This window comes from Thalia democratica, chromosome 7 (assembly GCF_965202585.1).
Source record: "Thalia democratica chromosome 7, ktThaDemo2.hap1.1, whole genome shotgun sequence".
NCBI lineage: Eukaryota > Metazoa > Chordata > Thaliacea > Salpida > Salpidae > Thalia > Thalia democratica.
Window position 1 is genome coordinate 2,254,084 of NC_139171.1, and position 17,712 is coordinate 2,271,795.

Below are 17,712 nucleotides of genomic sequence, written 5' to 3' on the forward strand. Positions count from 1 at the left end.
CAATTAACACAAATAACTATATACTTTAAGATTTATAAACTTCAAAGCAAATTAAATATTAAAAGTTACTATTTTTACTGACAGAAGTAAAAACGTATAAAAAAAGTTTAATTTATACAAACCTTCCTGATAAACCAGTTTTCCTGATCACTAGTAGATGAGCACCACAATTCTCTTTGTAACAAATAATCCGGTGTTTCTTTGCACAACTCATCGTACACTTTTCTCAACACTTGTTTCGACCATTCCTGAAAGAAACGAGTATTTAATTGTACTATTAATTATTTAGTCATTTAACTTTGTACTGACAACTTTATGTTTTATAACTTTATGTGTAAGTACTGTAATTTATTAATTATAACGATCTTGGTAGTATTTATGTTTGGACAAAGTCTATAATATCTACAATCTTTTAAATTTGATCACCTGTATATACTTAAAAAATTTAAAATAAAAACAAGTGAGTCTACTAATTACATATAGTTTAATTTCAAGTTATATAGCCTTGATTTAGATACGATTATGTCAAACAAAACTAACTTTTCTGGGGCGTTCAATATTAATACCGTGCTTGGTCAATTTGTGGTAAAAAACTTCGCTTGGTCTCAGTGTAGGCTGATTCGGTGATGAACTACCCTAGAAATATTAATGACTATAAGAAGTTGAAACAAATTAAAATCAATAACTAATACTAATTAATAAGTACCCTTAATAATAATGTAAATAATAATAACAATTTGTATATATGAAAATTAAGTTTAGAGTTCTATCAAATAAAATGTTTGAACAATTACATATTAAAAATGTTGGAAACACAAGTTAGTTACACAAACTTAAAATTACCCTAAAAAACAAACATGATAAATATCTACGAAAAAACAAACATTTTTATTTTTGTTAGCTTGCCTCTGCTGCCACTTCTTGTACAAGGTGAAAAGCGGGGTTGCGTTGGTAACCCACTGGATCAGACCCGATCTGGGGCCCAGCGGGGTCACCGCGTAGTTACGGGCCTGGAAACCACGTGTGTGTTTACTGATGCGTAACAACCTGGTGGATGATTTGAGAAATTGCATCAACCGCTCGTCTAAGTGCAGATTCTCCAGTCCCTATGAACAAATTTAGTTATTAACTTCTCAGAAAAAAAACATAAAAAAAGCTAAACCCTTTACTATAATTTAAAGAGTAAAATTCAAGTTATTTCAATTTTTTAGATGCAAGTTCTAAAACTACGACAAACAAATAATTAGTAAAAATAACATCTTTAATCGAAAAAAAATTCAAATGAAAGTATTTTATATAATTCTAAACTAATTAAAACTTAGAAGTACATTTGAAGTAATGTTTTATTTTTTTCGCAAGTGTAATAAAAACGAACTTTGAAGAGATAGGTGTATCTTCTTCCATCTGATCCGACAAATTGCATTTTTTTAGGTTTAGTTTTTGTAGGTAGTATTGGTACTGAAGCACTACAACCTTGTATTGACACACTGTTGGTGTTCGAAGTTACACCTGTAAATTATTATAAGTTATACCTTTAAATAAACATTGTTGATTATTATTATTGTCATCAAGTGTTTAAAATATTCTAAAATCAACTTTTAACACTTTTACATAGACGTTCTTCTTAAATATTTATGATGTAATTGTTAACAAACCAGGTATGGGAACAGATGTATTTTTCATATTCATCAATTTAGGACTTATTTCGTCTAATTTCAACATGTTAGAAGCTCTTGACCTGTACTTGCTCTCCAAATAATTGTGTAACTGTTTGAAATTCAATATTTATTACATATTTACAAAAGTTATTTTCTTAGAAAAATACGATTAAATTTTCATTTCGTTTTATTTCAATTACTATTTTGTTCAGATATTGTTTAAATTAAGGAATTTGTAATAAGTATTAATACTGTTTTAAATTAATTAATTGTCTGTTAATCTTGACTTTTAAAATGAGACAAAAAAATATTAAATTTATTTAAACATTTTATTTTTATAGTAAAAACTTAAGCTAAATTTAATCAATCATATTTCATGAGTAAATCAATTCAAAATAATTAAAAATAAGAAACAATCAAACATTGGTACTTATAATATTTTTAGTTTACCATTTTGCCTTATAACTACTTTTATTAAAAACTATAACCTTTGAAAAAAAATTCTAATCATTATACTAACTGTTTAAAATTATTTATTTTAGTCAAACTTTTTGATAAAATACATATTTTTAAAAAGTATATTAAATACATACTTTAGGCTACACAACATTAATCTAAACTTATATGGTTATAACAATAAACATTTTTTTCGGACATGTAATTTTCTTAAGGGAGAAATTTCTCACTTTAAATTGAATAGGTTTGAATTTTGAAAACAAAATGGTCACAGGTTAAATAAACTTAACATAAATGTTATACAAATGTTAATTACTATTAAGTGATAGTTACGTCACAATAATTGTTAAGTGCACGCTTGCAAAACAAAATCTTGAATGTTGCAGTTTTCATTTATTTAGTTTAACTAATAATACACTTAAAAAAAACTATATATATACTTTATTGTTTTTTTAACGTCAACACTAGGGTTTCCCAATCTTTTTTCATAAAACCCCCTTTAAAGAAACTAGCTATGGTCCCTTCAACAAAGTTCCTCAAAATACTAAGACCTTTTGTTTTTTATAATTTTCTTATTTGTAAGTTTTAAATTATACCCCTACAGCTTGTGGGTCCCTTAATTTCTGAAAATTTCCTGTAATACCAAGTATAAGACCTTTTTTTGTTCACAATCAACTCCAGAATATTTAGTGAACACTAAACTAAACATATCATTGAAACTTACAAGCTTAAGTTCCAAATCAAAAAAAGTTAAGGATTTGATTATAGTTAAATAAATTTTATAAAAAACACTTTTGTAAAATTAAGGAGAAACCTTCTTTTAAATAGATTAAGATCGACTTAAATTTATATATATATACTCTTGAAAATAAATCACTGGAATTATACGAGAATTTGTAATTGATTAATTGTATTAAGGAAAATATGCTTACAAATAATATGAAGGTAAGAATAACTTTATAACTACTTTACTAACTTATAAAAAGTAAACCACTGTATTCCTAAAGGAAATTAAATTTTTATTACTTAAATAATTGTTGCGTCACAAACACTTTTCAAAATCACGATAAAAATATTGATGTGACTTTAGCAGTTAGTAAATTATTTCCTTTTAAATTCATAGTATTAATTAAAAAACTTAGGAAAAAAGTTAAACTTAAATTTAGGTAATTAACAATTTATTTTATTATATTAATACTGCATGATTTACTTACTGCAGTTTAAAATTGTTTATCTTAAATTTCAGAATTTCGTGGTGAAAAAACTTATGCATTACTTTATTTAAATAAAACAAAATGAAAAACTTGTCTTAAACGTGTAAAAAAGTTGTTTAAAAATACCAAGTATTTTTCAAGAACAAAACTAAATTAGACAATACATACCGGTTATATAAACTAATTTTGTATTTTTAGTATAAGCTATTATATATTTATATTGATTTTTAAATAATTTAGCAAAATTCAAAAGTACCTAAAAAAATAAAAAGTCCTTTAAAATATTTAAGTTTAACTTCAAATATTAATTGTAAATTATATATATTAATATATATATAAATATTAATACATATCACAACATTGTAAGATATTTCAAAGACAAAGTTGATAAATTTACAACCATGGGACCTTTAAAAAACGTAAAACTTTAACGAGGATAATAATCCTTATAAATTGAAGTGACTATTAATGGCAACTAAAATAAGGCCGGTTTCAAACTTTTATGATACAAAAAAGTGATTTTTTTTAACAGGAAAACAAACGTTGCGTCATTAGCATTTGCAAGTGCTTGGTTAACTTTTTTTTAGTTTGGTAAACAATTGTTAGTTTGCAGTTTAAACAAAGTTATAATTAATGAGACTTAAAGAGTAACATTTCAATGTTTCACATTTACATATAGCTCTTATTTGTTAATTAAACTTAATAAAATCATAAGTAGTTGAAACCTTTTTTTATTTAAAAAAGCTTTTTTTTTTCATTCTTTGCAGTGTTTTTTAATACCATTATGAGTTTTTTTTCACATTACAAAAACTTAAAATACACCAGTTAACAATAAACATATCAAAAGATAGCTGTTATGATCAACTTGTGAAAGCTTAACTTAAATATTTTTTTAAACACCAGGGCTAAGCAAACTCATTTTCATAACCGCCCCTTTTTCAGAAAATAAAATATGATCAATTATTACAAGTTCATGAATACCTAGCGTAAGTTAGTTGCTACCACTTTTCTAGATAAAACTCTCTGTTGCCCAAAATTCCAAAACCGCCCCCATATTTGACTTTTTTTGTTATAGTTAGCATAAAATTTAAGAAATATAACCACAACTTTTTTATATTGTACAATTTTGTTTTAATTATTGAGCATAATTTAAAACCCTGCATATTTTACAAGTTGTTTATTTTTTATATGTATTTATTAAAACAATTAAAAATAGTTATAATAAAAAACTTTTATTAATGCCATAGGGGTAGGTAAACCATTTTTAATGACTTGGTCTTATTTTGTACAGTTGTAACTGAGCTACAAAATGATTTTTTACAGACTTTTAATTCTCAAACTAAATTTTGAGATATAACTAAAGTCGGAGAACACAATAGATTCATTATAGGAGGAACTAGAAAGGTGAATAAATAAATATATACCTCCTCCTACGTTTTTTGGGATAATATCTCAAATTTTAGGAAATGTTCCAAGCAATATTTATAAAAATCTGTTTTAACAGTTTTTTTTTACTAAAAAATAGTCAATAATTTTACAATTTCTTCTGAAAGATCTTTCTAAATAATGCTATATCTTTTAAATTTGTTTAAACACTAAAAATCTGTAAAAAGAAGCTTGTAGCTTAGTTAAAAGTCTAAAAAAAAGATCAACTTAGTAAAATGATTTACCTCTTCTACCACCTTAGATCATAAATAAGGCAACTTAATTGTTTTTTGAGGAGTAGCCTCCTCGCAAATATAAACCAACAAGGTTTCCTGAAGAACCTATTGCATATTTTAAACTAAACTGCAATTAGTAAGGAAATTGAATTTATTTCCGATGATAAGTGACTATTACGTCATTAACACTTTTAAACGCACGCTTGCGAAATACTATTTTTATAATATTAAAATTACTTAAAACTACTAACTCTAAAACTTAAACTACACTAATATTACAATTCTTTACTGAGGTAAAAATTAATATTTCTAATATTTTTCAAGTAAATTGTACAATCAAACTTTAAATAATATTTACCAAGTATAGTAAAACAATATCTAAAGTGTAACTACTTTTCAACTTCAATAATCTAAAGTACACTAAATTTGAAGTTAATGCTAAAGTGTTTTAGGTATATACCTTAAGTGTTATGTTAATAGTCAATTTTATAATACTTATATTATTAAAAACATGAACACCAATTTTTAGAAAAAGACATTAGTGTCTAAATATGTTGAAAGCACTTGCATTATCAGTTACAAAGTAAAAACATCAGCTATAATACTTAATTCTAAATCATATGTTAAATAATAATTATTATTAAACTATATTTATCAATATACCATTCTAAATTTCAAAACACCAAAAGTAACGGACCTGTTTGAAGCCGGCCCAGCACGACTTGGGGTTTCCGATGTTGTCGGGGTTGAGCAGCTTGTCGAACGCCATGGTGACCATGGGCTGCACGTCGTCATGGAAACGGGTTTCGTGCGGGGTGTCGGGTTGCTGGCTTGTTACCCGTAAAACTTTCTTCAAAGCGTGAACCACGGGTCGTAATATCGCTTTGTTCTGCTTGTCCAACAACGACAGCTTCTCTTCTCTGTCAGGCAGATTGAAAAAAATCAAAAAAAATTAAAATTTTATATAATTAAGTTGAGTTTACTTAATATTTTAGTTAGATCAATTGCTTTTAATATTTATTTAATTCATGTTATTAACAAAACCAAAAAATAACAAGACAAAGGAGTAAATTTTCTTTTTTATTGAGATGATTTGTTATAATGTCGGGAAGACTTTAATGATATACTGTTTTCAAGTAGAAAATAAAGTGAGAAAATGTTTTTATTAACGTTTAACTAATACTATTTATAATACTTAGTTAGTCTGCTTGTAGTTATTTATATAACAAAACAAACTAACTCGCTCAAAGAAGAGTTCTGTTTTATTCTTTTTGCCTCATCGTGCAGCTGGTTCAAACGTCTGTAAAAATTTTATTATTTTTAACAGTTTTAACTCCAAGCTAATAAAAACTAGTAAAAACTTCTATTGTAATAAAAGGTAGCTTTGTAAGTCAAAAATATTAATATTTAAAATAATTAACATTTGTAAATATTTATAAACAATTAAAACAAACTTGTTTATATCAGCTTGATGCTGATTTAGTATTCCAAGCCACAATTCATCCCACAAAAGAGTGATCCTCCTCAATTCAACAACCAGCAATTGTGTGTCCCGAACTTTGGAGGGACTTCTTTGGAGTAGAACGTCCAACACTTGATTGTACGATTGTTTTGCTATTCCTTCTGACAAATTGAAAGTGTATTGAGTTAGTTTCAAATTGTATAAGCTTTTTTTTGTAAATTCAATACAAAAAGATACAAATTTAAGTAGCTATAATAGCTTATTTTATCGTTAAAACAAAAATGAATTCTAAGAGCTAATTGTACAAAAAAATATTTAACTAATAAGCCTTACAAAACTTTTATTAAATCAATATTTTAGATTATTTAATGCATTTAAATGACTATTTTTAATTAATGATACAATAAGTGAAATTCATAAAAAACAAACCAGAATCTTCATTTAAGTCTTCGTCTTCATCAACATCGTCCTCTGTGGCGACACTGGTGGTCATAACGTTGGTGGTTGCCACGACAACCGGGTATACGATCATGTGATCGTCCATGCGTGACAAAAGTGACGTCATCAGTTCTCTCACAATCGATTCGTCGTGGTTCAAACGAGAGAACAGTTGCGGTATGATGCCTGAAAAAAAAATATTTTCACCTGCTAATATAGTTTGACAAGTCAAAATTTAGCATAAAACTATTGATACAATTTTCTGTGAGTCTATTGCCCAAAACTCCTTCAAAGTTTCATTAAATATATTTCTTAGATATTTTTGGAAAACTGAAAATCGCACTACTAAACTTGTATTTTTATCTAATGTCGTAAATATAATATTTTTAACTTATAATATATATATGTATAAAAAACAAACTTTTCCAAGGGTGAGTAGGGGTGTTATTGAATCCGTCAACAAATATTTGTTTCATTTCTAGCGGGTGCTTTGCCAACATTCTTATTATTCTCAGTGTGCAAAGTATACTGCTCTCATCGTATTTTGTGTGCTGTTGAAAACCATTTTAGATTTATTTAAATCATTCTTGTTGTCATACAGGGTTGCCAAATGTTTTTCAAAATTTCTTTCAGGTTTTAAAATTACATGTTTTAAAATCTATTTCTATTTCAAAATTAAGTTTAAGGTAAAAAACTGTGTTAAATAGTATAACAACATAAAGATATCTTGAAAATTTTTTAAATATGTTTTTAAAAAAAAAAATGACGATGACAAAAATGTTTTATCTCTACAACAATTAGTGATTTTTGTTCAAAATTCCCGGTTTATTTCAAAACTTCTCAAATTCCAGGTTTTTCAAGGTTTTTTTAGCCTGAATTGTCAAGTTCAAGGTTTTTCCAGAATTCCAGGTTTTTTTGCAACCCTGTATCATACTATGTTACTTTAAAAATTAGATTAGCACAAGCTATCTGATTTATCTGATTTACCGCAAAATTAATTTCATTAACTTTTATATTTTCAACATGCATTTAAAATTTCTAATGGCAGTAAGTAGACTTTGAATTTAAAAAAAAGTGTTATCATAGTTTCAGATAAAAAGCATAAATACCTCGTTTTGTTTACTCAACTGAAGGGCTCTGAAGTAAGAGTTGGCAGCTAGATGGTAATGATGAAACACTCTGTTGAAGATCTTGTGCCTCAGCTTGAGCAAGGAGTCAATAGTGTTTGTGCTCGCGTTTGATAACCATTCACCACAAACTGACACAAACTGATCCAACACTAAATCACTCATTTCATTGTTGTGCTCAGTCTGTTTATTACAAATTAAGTTTTCTTATTTTACTAAAAAAGATTGCTGTATATGATCATAGGAGCTATAGCGCCTCATAATGAAGCTGTTATTTTCTAATTAAAAGTTACTTTTATCTCTACATAAACATCTTAACAGTCAACACTTTGGATTTTATTTTAAATAGTGTATTACTCTAAGAACTAAAGATTCTAGGTTTAAGTAGAAAAAGCTAAAACCAAAACACAAATTCAATGGTAACTATGAAACAGCTATCATTTATACTTTTAAACTTGATGTCTCAGTTTTTAATATTAATATAATAAAATACAACAAACCAGCTTATTATTAGGACATTTATGTGACAACTTAAGAACACTGATAACTTGTTCAAAATGATCTTTATTGTCGGTTATATTTGATAATATTTGCTTAACTTCTGATATATCTTCCTCTAACAAATCTACATATCCTTGGTTACTGTTAGATTTATTTAATGATTAGATTTGCTATTTAACATGGCTTTTTTAAAGTTCACATTGATCTTGTAATTGTCGTTTTAAAATAATGTAAAATTTTTTCATGATAGATTAAATATTAATTGCTAAATACTCTTGTTTTTGAGTTAAATAAAAAAAATACGCATATAAAGTTTTTTAAACATAATAGTAAATAAAAACAAAAACTGTGTCATCAACAATGTAAAACTTTTCATCATGGATTAAATATAAATAAAAAACTACTTCTTTTTTCAGAATAGAGTATTAAAATAGTAATTAAAACAAACACAGTGTCATCAACATGCTTTCTGCCCAACTTGAAGTTCCAGTTAGCCATTTCCAGCCACGATTTGATGTTGTTTGGTGACTGAAATGTTGATAAATTGTACAGACAACCCAACACTGCATCGTGGTCTGAAAATAGGTTATTTTCTGTTAAAGTAACATTGTTTAGTGGTATTGTAATAAGTTTGTAAAAACATTTTACTACTACAACGATCAATTCCAAATCATACTTTTAATTAAATAAAAATATAACAAAAAATATACACCTGATTAATAACAAAAAAAAATTTAGATAATTTTTTAAGTTTAAATTTATCTATAAAACATTAAACCAAACCTTGCTGGCTCGAGTAATGGACACTAAGTGGCGCTATTTCTTTTTCAAGTTGAAGAAATTCTTTCAATTTTGGCATCAAAGTTTCCTCATTGTCGTGTGACTCAGATCTATAAAGTATTATGACGTCACGATTAGATTTTTTTTGAAACTTTTTTTATAGAATTTAGAGTTCTTAAACTGAAGCTTCTTTGCATTTTAAACATTAAAAACTCAAAAAAAGATGGTAGAATAAAATTTGAAATATACTGTTTTATTTTAGGAAATTTTAAATTTATTGCTTATTTCACTTTAATAAAAAATCTTTATTCGGAAATTCTATGCTATTAATTTACAAAAATATTTAAATACCCGGAAGTGTTTATTTCTTGTTTTGGTGACAATTTTCTCTTGAAGTTATCTCTTAGATACTTAGCAAGCAAAAGCAACCCACTGCTGCTCATTGCATTCTGATCGTTTTTACCTGGAAAATAATATTTCATTAAATTTTACAAAAGTTTTTTGGGTTTAAATTTCAATTTCTTGTTAGAATAACTTAATGTGTTTTACAGAAGCAAAAAAAAACTTTCATAAAATTTATATTCCTAAAAGCTTTTTTAGGATAGGGCAAAAAATTAAAGTCAATTTTTTTAAATTATCAAAGATAACTCGTTCAAAAAACGTTTAAAACTTTAAAATATACAAAAAAAAACAACAAAAAGTACCTTGTCGAAGGTATGTTGACAGTGTGTTTGTGAGAAGTGAAATTTTCTCATTATGGTGACCTGTTTCTTTCAACAATTTCGCACATTCAATGTTGAAGTTGAGATTTTCACTTTTGTTACTAATATCCACTAGTTGGCAGTATTCATCGCTGTTGAAATTAAATTAACTTTTAATGATATTTACTTTATGGTCTATTAGAGAAACAATAGTTCATAAATAGCTTTTGTAAAACTTTAAATACAAAAGCTTTTTTCTTTAGTCATAACTTTGATATTTTTATACAAATAATTGTACTTTTTTACCTTAAAGGTTTTTGACCTAAATTTTATTCAAAAATATCCAAAGCAGTGAATAAATTCTACAATAAATACAATTTAAGCTATCTTAAACCAAATACAAACAACCACCTTATATCTTTAGCATCAATTTTCTGATTATTTTTATTGTATTCATCAACAAGCATATGCAATGCTCTTTTGTGATTTCCATTTGTTCTGTGGGTTTTTATCATTGCCATGGACATTGAAAACAGAGAATCGTTTGCCTGAAAAGTAACTTTAGTTATTGATGATAAATTTAATTAATGTAACTAAATACGCATGACTTTAATTTATATTTTAAATAAAAGAATTTAATTATGTAGCATAAACAACTAGTTTTGGGTCGAAAACGAAAGAGCATAAAAATTTTATGAAACAATTAATTTTTTTAGTATGATAAATTCAAATAATGATGATCTACTTATAGTACATGCTTACTTTATATTAAACTTTTAAAGATTTTTTTGCGAGCATTTTAAGAGCATTAAAAATATAAGTTAATAATGAAACTTGCATTAGAACTGTTTCTGTCTCTGTTCATAATATTCACCATAATATTAGATATTGGGGATCCGATAAGCCAGGAACCTGAGTTGACATCTGAAGACACTTTCAGCGGGATGAATTTCTAGACAAAAAAATTTGTTTTAGTATATTTACATACGCACGCCTTTGTATAGAACAATTGGGTATGCATGTTAATAAATACTTACCAAGTATAAAGTTGCTTGTTTTCTTAAAAAGCCAAAGAATGTGTTTAAGTCTTAAAAAAGCGTCTAGTTTAAATTTGATTTTTTTTTTATCAAATATTACCTCATTGTTCGTAGCAGCAGTTTTGATAGAGCTAGCAACAGAGTATACGGCATGGAAATCGGTTGGTAATTTAGCTGGTTTGTCGCATGTTTGCAGTTTGATGCAGTTCAGTGAAGCTTCTATCACTTGCTGCATGTGAAATGGTGCTGATCTGTTCAAAAAATTTGTTTATACTTATTTCTATTATTTGTCCGAACACCTGTAAACCATACTTCTTAGTTACCAATTTGTAAAGACTTTTTTATTATGTATAAAATATATAAACTACAGTAAAACAAAACTCTTTGAAACTCTTTCAGAATAAAATTTATAGATACCTAATTACAAAGAATTCAGTTATAAAAAATAATATTTCACTCAATTATTAATTTTCAATTACAATTTTCTTTTAACTACTTTAAAAAAAATATTAAAAAGATTTATATAAATAAAACTATAATTTTTTTAAACAGCAATTTAAAAAACTCAAAATTAAATACTTAAAAAAAAATTCTTTTAACTAAATTTCTAGTAGTATTACTACTGAATTTATATAGATTAACAGTGGTAACAAAAAAATCAATAATAAATAAACTAACGGAGAAGAGACGTTCATGTGTATCTTGGAAGCATGATTGAATAAAGATATCAAACATATAAAACTATAAAATAATTAATAACAAATCGCCAAACAAACTAACGGAGAAGAGACGTTCATGTGTATCTTGGAAGCGTGATTGACGATCTGCATCTCGCAAACCCTGCAAAGACTCTCCACATCCCAGGGTTTGTTCAAACCGCCGAACGACGTGTCCGATAATCTCGACGTTTTTCTTCCGCTAGGTGGGCCACAGCACTGTAAAGAGAGGAAATTGTGAGCGCTCTTTTGCGCCGCCTCGTGGTTGCCCAAATCAAATTCTCCCAACGCGCTGTTTGAATAAGTATAATTTGATAGCTTGGCAACTAAATAAATTATTTTTAATTCGTATTTCATTTCGTAAAATTTTAATAAACTCTAATAAAAATGTATGAAAGGATAAATTTAATTATAAACTGATGATATGTGTATTTAAAAAGTTTGTAAAGTTTAATAGTTATTAATTAAGTTTAATGACAAAAATAAGTTAAAGATCAACTGTTTATAAAACTAATTTGTTTCTTTTAATAAATATAAAACAAACTTCAAATAATCGGTGTTGGTAAGATATGATGGAGTGTAGAAATCATTAGAAACGCTTTTCAATAAATTCTTTGCTTCAGTGAACATGTTCAAACTTTGTTGGCATTTCACCATCTGTGGAGAAAATATCAATTTTTATTGGTTAATCAAAATAATACTAAAATAAAAAAGCAGTAAATACATCTTTTTGATATATTTTTTACAAGTTGGCTATTAGTATTCGACAGCTCAATTAATGACAGAATTAAAACTTGCGTTGAATTAAATTTTGAATTATTTTTTAGATAATACATATTTGAAATTCTACTGAAGGTCAGTTTTGAGTAAACAAATGAAAAAAACTTAACTTAATTCACAATGATTCACTAAGAAAAATGGCTTTAAAAACACTCTAGTAATGGTAAAAATAACAGATAAACATACCTGGTTTATGATGGTAGTTTGTATCGGTACTGAGGTTTTGTTACTGTCTCCTTTATTATCTCCAATTGAATTATCTTTAGCTCCCTCTAACGACGATGTGAATTCCAATAGGGCGCTCTCGAAACTTTAACAATTACGTTTGTTTATACTAACTACAAATATTTTCATAAAAAACTATTTTATTTGGATACGAAAACCTGAGATATCTAAGCAGGAAAACAATTTAAAAAATTGCTGTATAGCACAAACATTTCATAAAATTACAGTTATAAATTTAAGAATCAAGAAAACAGAAACTGAAGAAACCAATGTCTTGATTCTAGTAAACTATAACAACCAAAAGTTGTGCAGAATATACAAAACTAACTTTCCGCCTGCTAATAAAACCGAAGCTTTAATCCACGAAGTGTTGATGTTTTTGCTTATATAAGAAACATTTCTCAGGTATCTGTAGAGGCCCATGATAGATTGAGGGGATTTCAATTTCACTAATGCGTCTACGTATCCTATCAACACTTTTTCAAATACTCCTTTGTAATGCTAAATTAAATAAGTACTTGTTAATTATTATAAAAAAGAGTTATTCTAAATGCATCTACGTATCTTATCAACACTTTTTCAAATACTCCTTTTTAATGCTGTAACTTTGTTATGTTTATTAATACTACTTTTTCAATTTGTGTTTTTACTAAATAAAAACCAAATTTCGTAACTTATATTCTTACTTCTAAAACATTGTAAGCAAAAGTAAACAAAGACACAATAGCTAGAAAAACAAAATTAAATGTTTTTACTTTTATGACTATTTAAAGAAATGCATATTAAAGCTATAAAATTTACTCAAGAATATTTTAGCTTTTTCAAGTAACTAATTTAATATTTCAAACTTGCTTAAACTAGTCGAAAGAATTTAATAAAATTGTAAAGATTTATTAATTAGTAATAAAATTTATTAAAAACAAAAAAAAATTCTAAAAATATTAGTACTTTTTGTTTTTCAAAGTGTATTTAGATATAGGTAAATGAAAAAAAAAATTTTACATACAATAAAAGTTAAGAGAGGATAAAATTCAAACTAACAATATAAAGTTGTTTTTGCATGAGATCTTTAATCAATATTTCTCCGTAAAAAACAGCGGATTCCAATTTTCCTGATAAATTAGACATGTCCATGAGTTCCTGACCTAGTCGAAGAAACCACTGGTCGATTGTGGGCTTGTTCGCTGTGAAATAGGTCTTTATTACCTGCAGAAAATAAATTGTCAAAAATGTTTACTGATGTATTTGAAACTCTTCTGTAGCTATAATCACAACAAGAAACTATAATACATAATGATAGATTGATGAAACTTGGATTGAAGTCTCTACAATATAGAAAATTGGAATTTTGTTTGTTTAGGCTTTGTAAAATTATTAATGGCAAATATAAGGTTTTTAAGTCAATTTTTTCATAATAAGTATCAGTTGAGGAAATAATTACAAAATAAAATGTAAACACAATTTTAACAACAGTCAGTGGCAAGTTTCATTTTTTCACAGAGCAAAGACTATATGGAACCGGTTACCACAGGATGTGGCATCGTGTGAGAAGGTGGAGCAATTTTGTTAAAAAGTAAAAAGTTTTAATTTAAAGAGTATAAATATTAGTAAAATTCAGTAACTTTCCACAGAAACAGTACAAAATAAATAAAATGTTTATGATATTTATCTCATCTAGATTATCTACTGATTTCTTCATTCTTCTATTTATAATAATTATTATTTTTATTTCCCTACACCTCCCCCTTAACAGACTATCAATTTACTTTTATTAATTTAGTACCAATTTGATTGGATGTACTAAGTTATCGCTTTTTATATCAAGCAAATAAGTTTAAACTTATTAATGAATTATTTATAGTTCTACCTTTGTTTAATATTTCTTTAATGTAATTTTATTTTTGTTGAATATAAACGTATTTTATTTGATTTCAATTTATCTCATTGTGTGTCCTATTTAAGTGGCTCAGTTTTTGATGCCTGAGTCCAGCGTTGCTCAATAAACAATATAATAAAAAACAAGCTAATAACAACCCCAGTTTTAAGATAATCTCAATAGAATATTTCGTCGACAATTTTACAATAAGACAAACTTGTAATTTCGATTAGTAAGTTTTTACTTAAACAGAAAATTGTAATATAATTTTAAGTTTAGATATTTTCATACAAATTTTTAAAAACTACTACAATACCAACCAATTCGTAAACTTAAAAAAACTACACTTTTATTTTAAAATTAAAACCTTATTAGCTTGGGGTATCGAATTGTAGGCGAGTCCTTCGTACGCGTTGTACACTAATTTGTGAAAATTCCCCACAAACTGCAGCAGCAAATGAGGAAGCTGTAACGCCTCCCATTGGCCGGTTACCACCACGCGCGGCAATCTCATTGGCTCGTTTGTTTGGTGGGTATTTCCCGCGTTTGAAACTATCGACGGTCGCAACTTCTTGTTGTAACTCCTGATCGCTTCTGTTGATTGTAATTTTTTTTATGACGTCATAAAGACATTAAAAAATAGTTATGATGAGTAAACCTATTTTAAGACAATAAAATTGAAAATAAGAACTACAACAAGGTAATTAGCAAATTATAAAACATTTTAAATTAACTACAATCTATGAAAGTACAAATAAATTAGTTAATTAATTCTCAATTAACACTTGAAGTAAGATTGCTCAATTACTACAATTATTTCAAGCTTAAATTAAATTATTAAAACTAATTCATAATAATCAAACGAACTTTCAATTTTAGCCAGCGTCTCATTGGGTTTACCCAGCGGGGTCTTCATCTTGTTCATCACCGTCACATCGGCCAGTTTCCATAGCGACCAGTGAACCAGGTAGGACAGGTCGGACAGGTGTGACTGGTTGCTGTGGTGATGACAGGAAAGATACAACAACTTCAATTGGTCAGCAGATATCACGTGGGTCGATTTGCTGTAATTTGATTGGTTTATATTTTTTGTTAATGACAATTGTATAAAAATTAACTTAAATATTCTTAGTTTTAAGTCTTTTTTCAATATATAGTTATAAGTAAGAAGTCTCAATATTTAAATGCTTCAATTACGACTATTTGATATGTAAAAGTATAAATAAAACTTTTCTATAAAACTTAATATCATAAACTATCAATACAGGCTTGCCATTCGTTTTTTTCAAAATTTCTTCCAGGTTTTTCAAAGTACAAATTTTAAAAATACAAAGTATTTTTGGGTCTATTTTTAGTTTAAAGTTAAATTTAAGGTAAGAAACTGTGTTAAATAGTTTAAAAGATTGAAAAGATACTGTAAAGCTACTTAAAATGTTTTTTTTAATAAAAAAATTTTTGGTGATGACAAAAATTTTTATCTATATGATTAACTTTTTGGGTCAAACCGAAATTTTACTACTGAACATGTGTCGCATTCTACTTATACAATGTTATGGGCCTGGTTTATAACGCAACATGCGCTTTAACTTGTATAAAAGATATCCCCAGAATAACGAGTAAACTATAATTGATTTAAATAAACTAATTTAACTTACTTACATATTTAAACTTTATTTTAATTTAAATAACTTACTTACTATTTACTGAAGGTTTAATAAAAAAGTTACTAACACCAATTTAAACGTAATTCGAATCTATGATAATGATTATATTTACAATGAAATTGCGAAACGAAAAGATGACAAAATACTGCACAACATAAAACTAATAAATCGAATTATCAATTCTTTTAAAAGACGAAATTACATGAATCAAAGAAGCTGAAGACTAAACGTTCGTTTAAACTAAATCCATAAAGCTTAGAAAGCGAACTAAATTCGCTTAAACAAGATTGAAACCATTAACAACGAAATGCAGCGAAAAGCCGCCATGACTCAAGTTGCTGCTACGCAGCAACAACTAAAAGCCAATTTTACGCGCTTTTTTTCGATTTATACTCTGCTTGAGCGAAAAGAAGAAAGTAAATAAGGGACAATTACCGCGTAAGCGGCACACATGTTAAAATTCTTAAAAATTCCAGGTTTTTCCTGGTTTTTTTTTTGCTTAAGTTGTCAAACTCCAGGTTTTTCCAGAATTCCAGGTAAAGTGGCAAACCTGTCAATATTAATCTTTCAAATTAGTTTTATCGAAACTTCTCCTGTAAGAAATTTTCATTTAATCCTTCATACCAAAAGACCAAAACTAACCCGTTACAGGCTGGTCTTAATATCCTCTCAATGACGTCACAGTAGTGGAAATCGTTGAAGCGTGACTTGTGGTCAACTTGCCCGCACAACAGCTTCTTGTTCAACCACCTTCTTCTCAACGTGTACAAACTGAATACCTGATTGTGATTGGACGGTTTGTTGGTTCTCTTCGCTGATTGGATGACGTCTCCTCTGAGCTCGTTGGCGTTCAGTATGCTGTTTGTAACAATAAATTTTTATTAATAATTTTTAAATAATTAATGTTTTACAGGTATATTTTACAGGTACGTTTTACAGTTATATTTTACAGGTACGTTTTACAGGTATATTTTACAGGTAAAAGTATTTAAGTAATTTAAAACTATAAGTTGATTGTTCAGTTTATTGTTTGTTTAACGTGAACAAAAAATTAACCAATTTTTCTTACTGGAATCTTGAATTTTATTGTTGCTATTAAGGTAATTTGTTTTAATTTATTCAGGTTTTGTCATAAAATATACAATTAAATGCTACTAATTTGTTTTTTAGAAAACGAGGCTGAATGAAAGTGCAGTTAACTTAAAAAATGTTAATTGAACCAGTTTCCCTTTTTCTTAAAATAATTCAAAATTTTGTTAATTGGCAAAAGGTGTGAAAATAAACCAAAGAGGAAAACTTTTCACATGCAAACACTTAAAATAAATTAATAAATAAAACATGATTATAATTTATAAGCTAGGTAAAGTTACTCAACTCATCACAACTTAATATTGTTTTTATCTAGGTTTAAATGTA

The 17,712-nt window shown here is 27.1% G+C and overlaps 1 protein-coding gene across 1 annotated transcript in view; it reads right to left on the reverse strand.

Annotated features, from left to right (window-relative positions):
- The window catches only part of LOC145840930 (serine/threonine-protein kinase SMG1-like), a 47,932-nt gene that overhangs the window by 12,229 nt on the left and 17,991 nt on the right, over positions 1–17,712 (reverse strand). The window contains exons 18-44 of the mRNA XM_082948286.1: positions 16,939–17,154; positions 15,500–15,696; positions 15,000–15,226; positions 13,798–13,962; positions 13,085–13,257; positions 12,718–12,841; positions 12,296–12,408; positions 11,816–12,043; positions 11,136–11,286; positions 10,837–10,950; positions 10,410–10,546; positions 10,002–10,150; positions 9,649–9,760; positions 9,301–9,407; positions 8,966–9,092; positions 8,517–8,658; positions 7,999–8,199; positions 7,311–7,440; positions 6,881–7,075; positions 6,444–6,612; positions 6,230–6,289; positions 5,687–5,909; positions 1,656–1,767; positions 1,376–1,509; positions 885–1,106; positions 541–636; positions 123–248 (exon numbers count right to left, since the gene is read on the reverse strand). Coding sequence (XP_082804412.1) covers positions 123–248; positions 541–636; positions 885–1,106; positions 1,376–1,509; positions 1,656–1,767; positions 5,687–5,909; positions 6,230–6,289; positions 6,444–6,612; positions 6,881–7,075; positions 7,311–7,440; positions 7,999–8,199; positions 8,517–8,658; positions 8,966–9,092; positions 9,301–9,407; positions 9,649–9,760; positions 10,002–10,150; positions 10,410–10,546; positions 10,837–10,950; positions 11,136–11,286; positions 11,816–12,043; positions 12,296–12,408; positions 12,718–12,841; positions 13,085–13,257; positions 13,798–13,962; positions 15,000–15,226; positions 15,500–15,696; positions 16,939–17,154 — 4,150 coding nt within the window. The remainder of the gene's footprint in view (positions 1–122; positions 249–540; positions 637–884; positions 1,107–1,375; positions 1,510–1,655; positions 1,768–5,686; positions 5,910–6,229; positions 6,290–6,443; positions 6,613–6,880; positions 7,076–7,310; positions 7,441–7,998; positions 8,200–8,516; positions 8,659–8,965; positions 9,093–9,300; positions 9,408–9,648; positions 9,761–10,001; positions 10,151–10,409; positions 10,547–10,836; positions 10,951–11,135; positions 11,287–11,815; positions 12,044–12,295; positions 12,409–12,717; positions 12,842–13,084; positions 13,258–13,797; positions 13,963–14,999; positions 15,227–15,499; positions 15,697–16,938; positions 17,155–17,712) is intronic.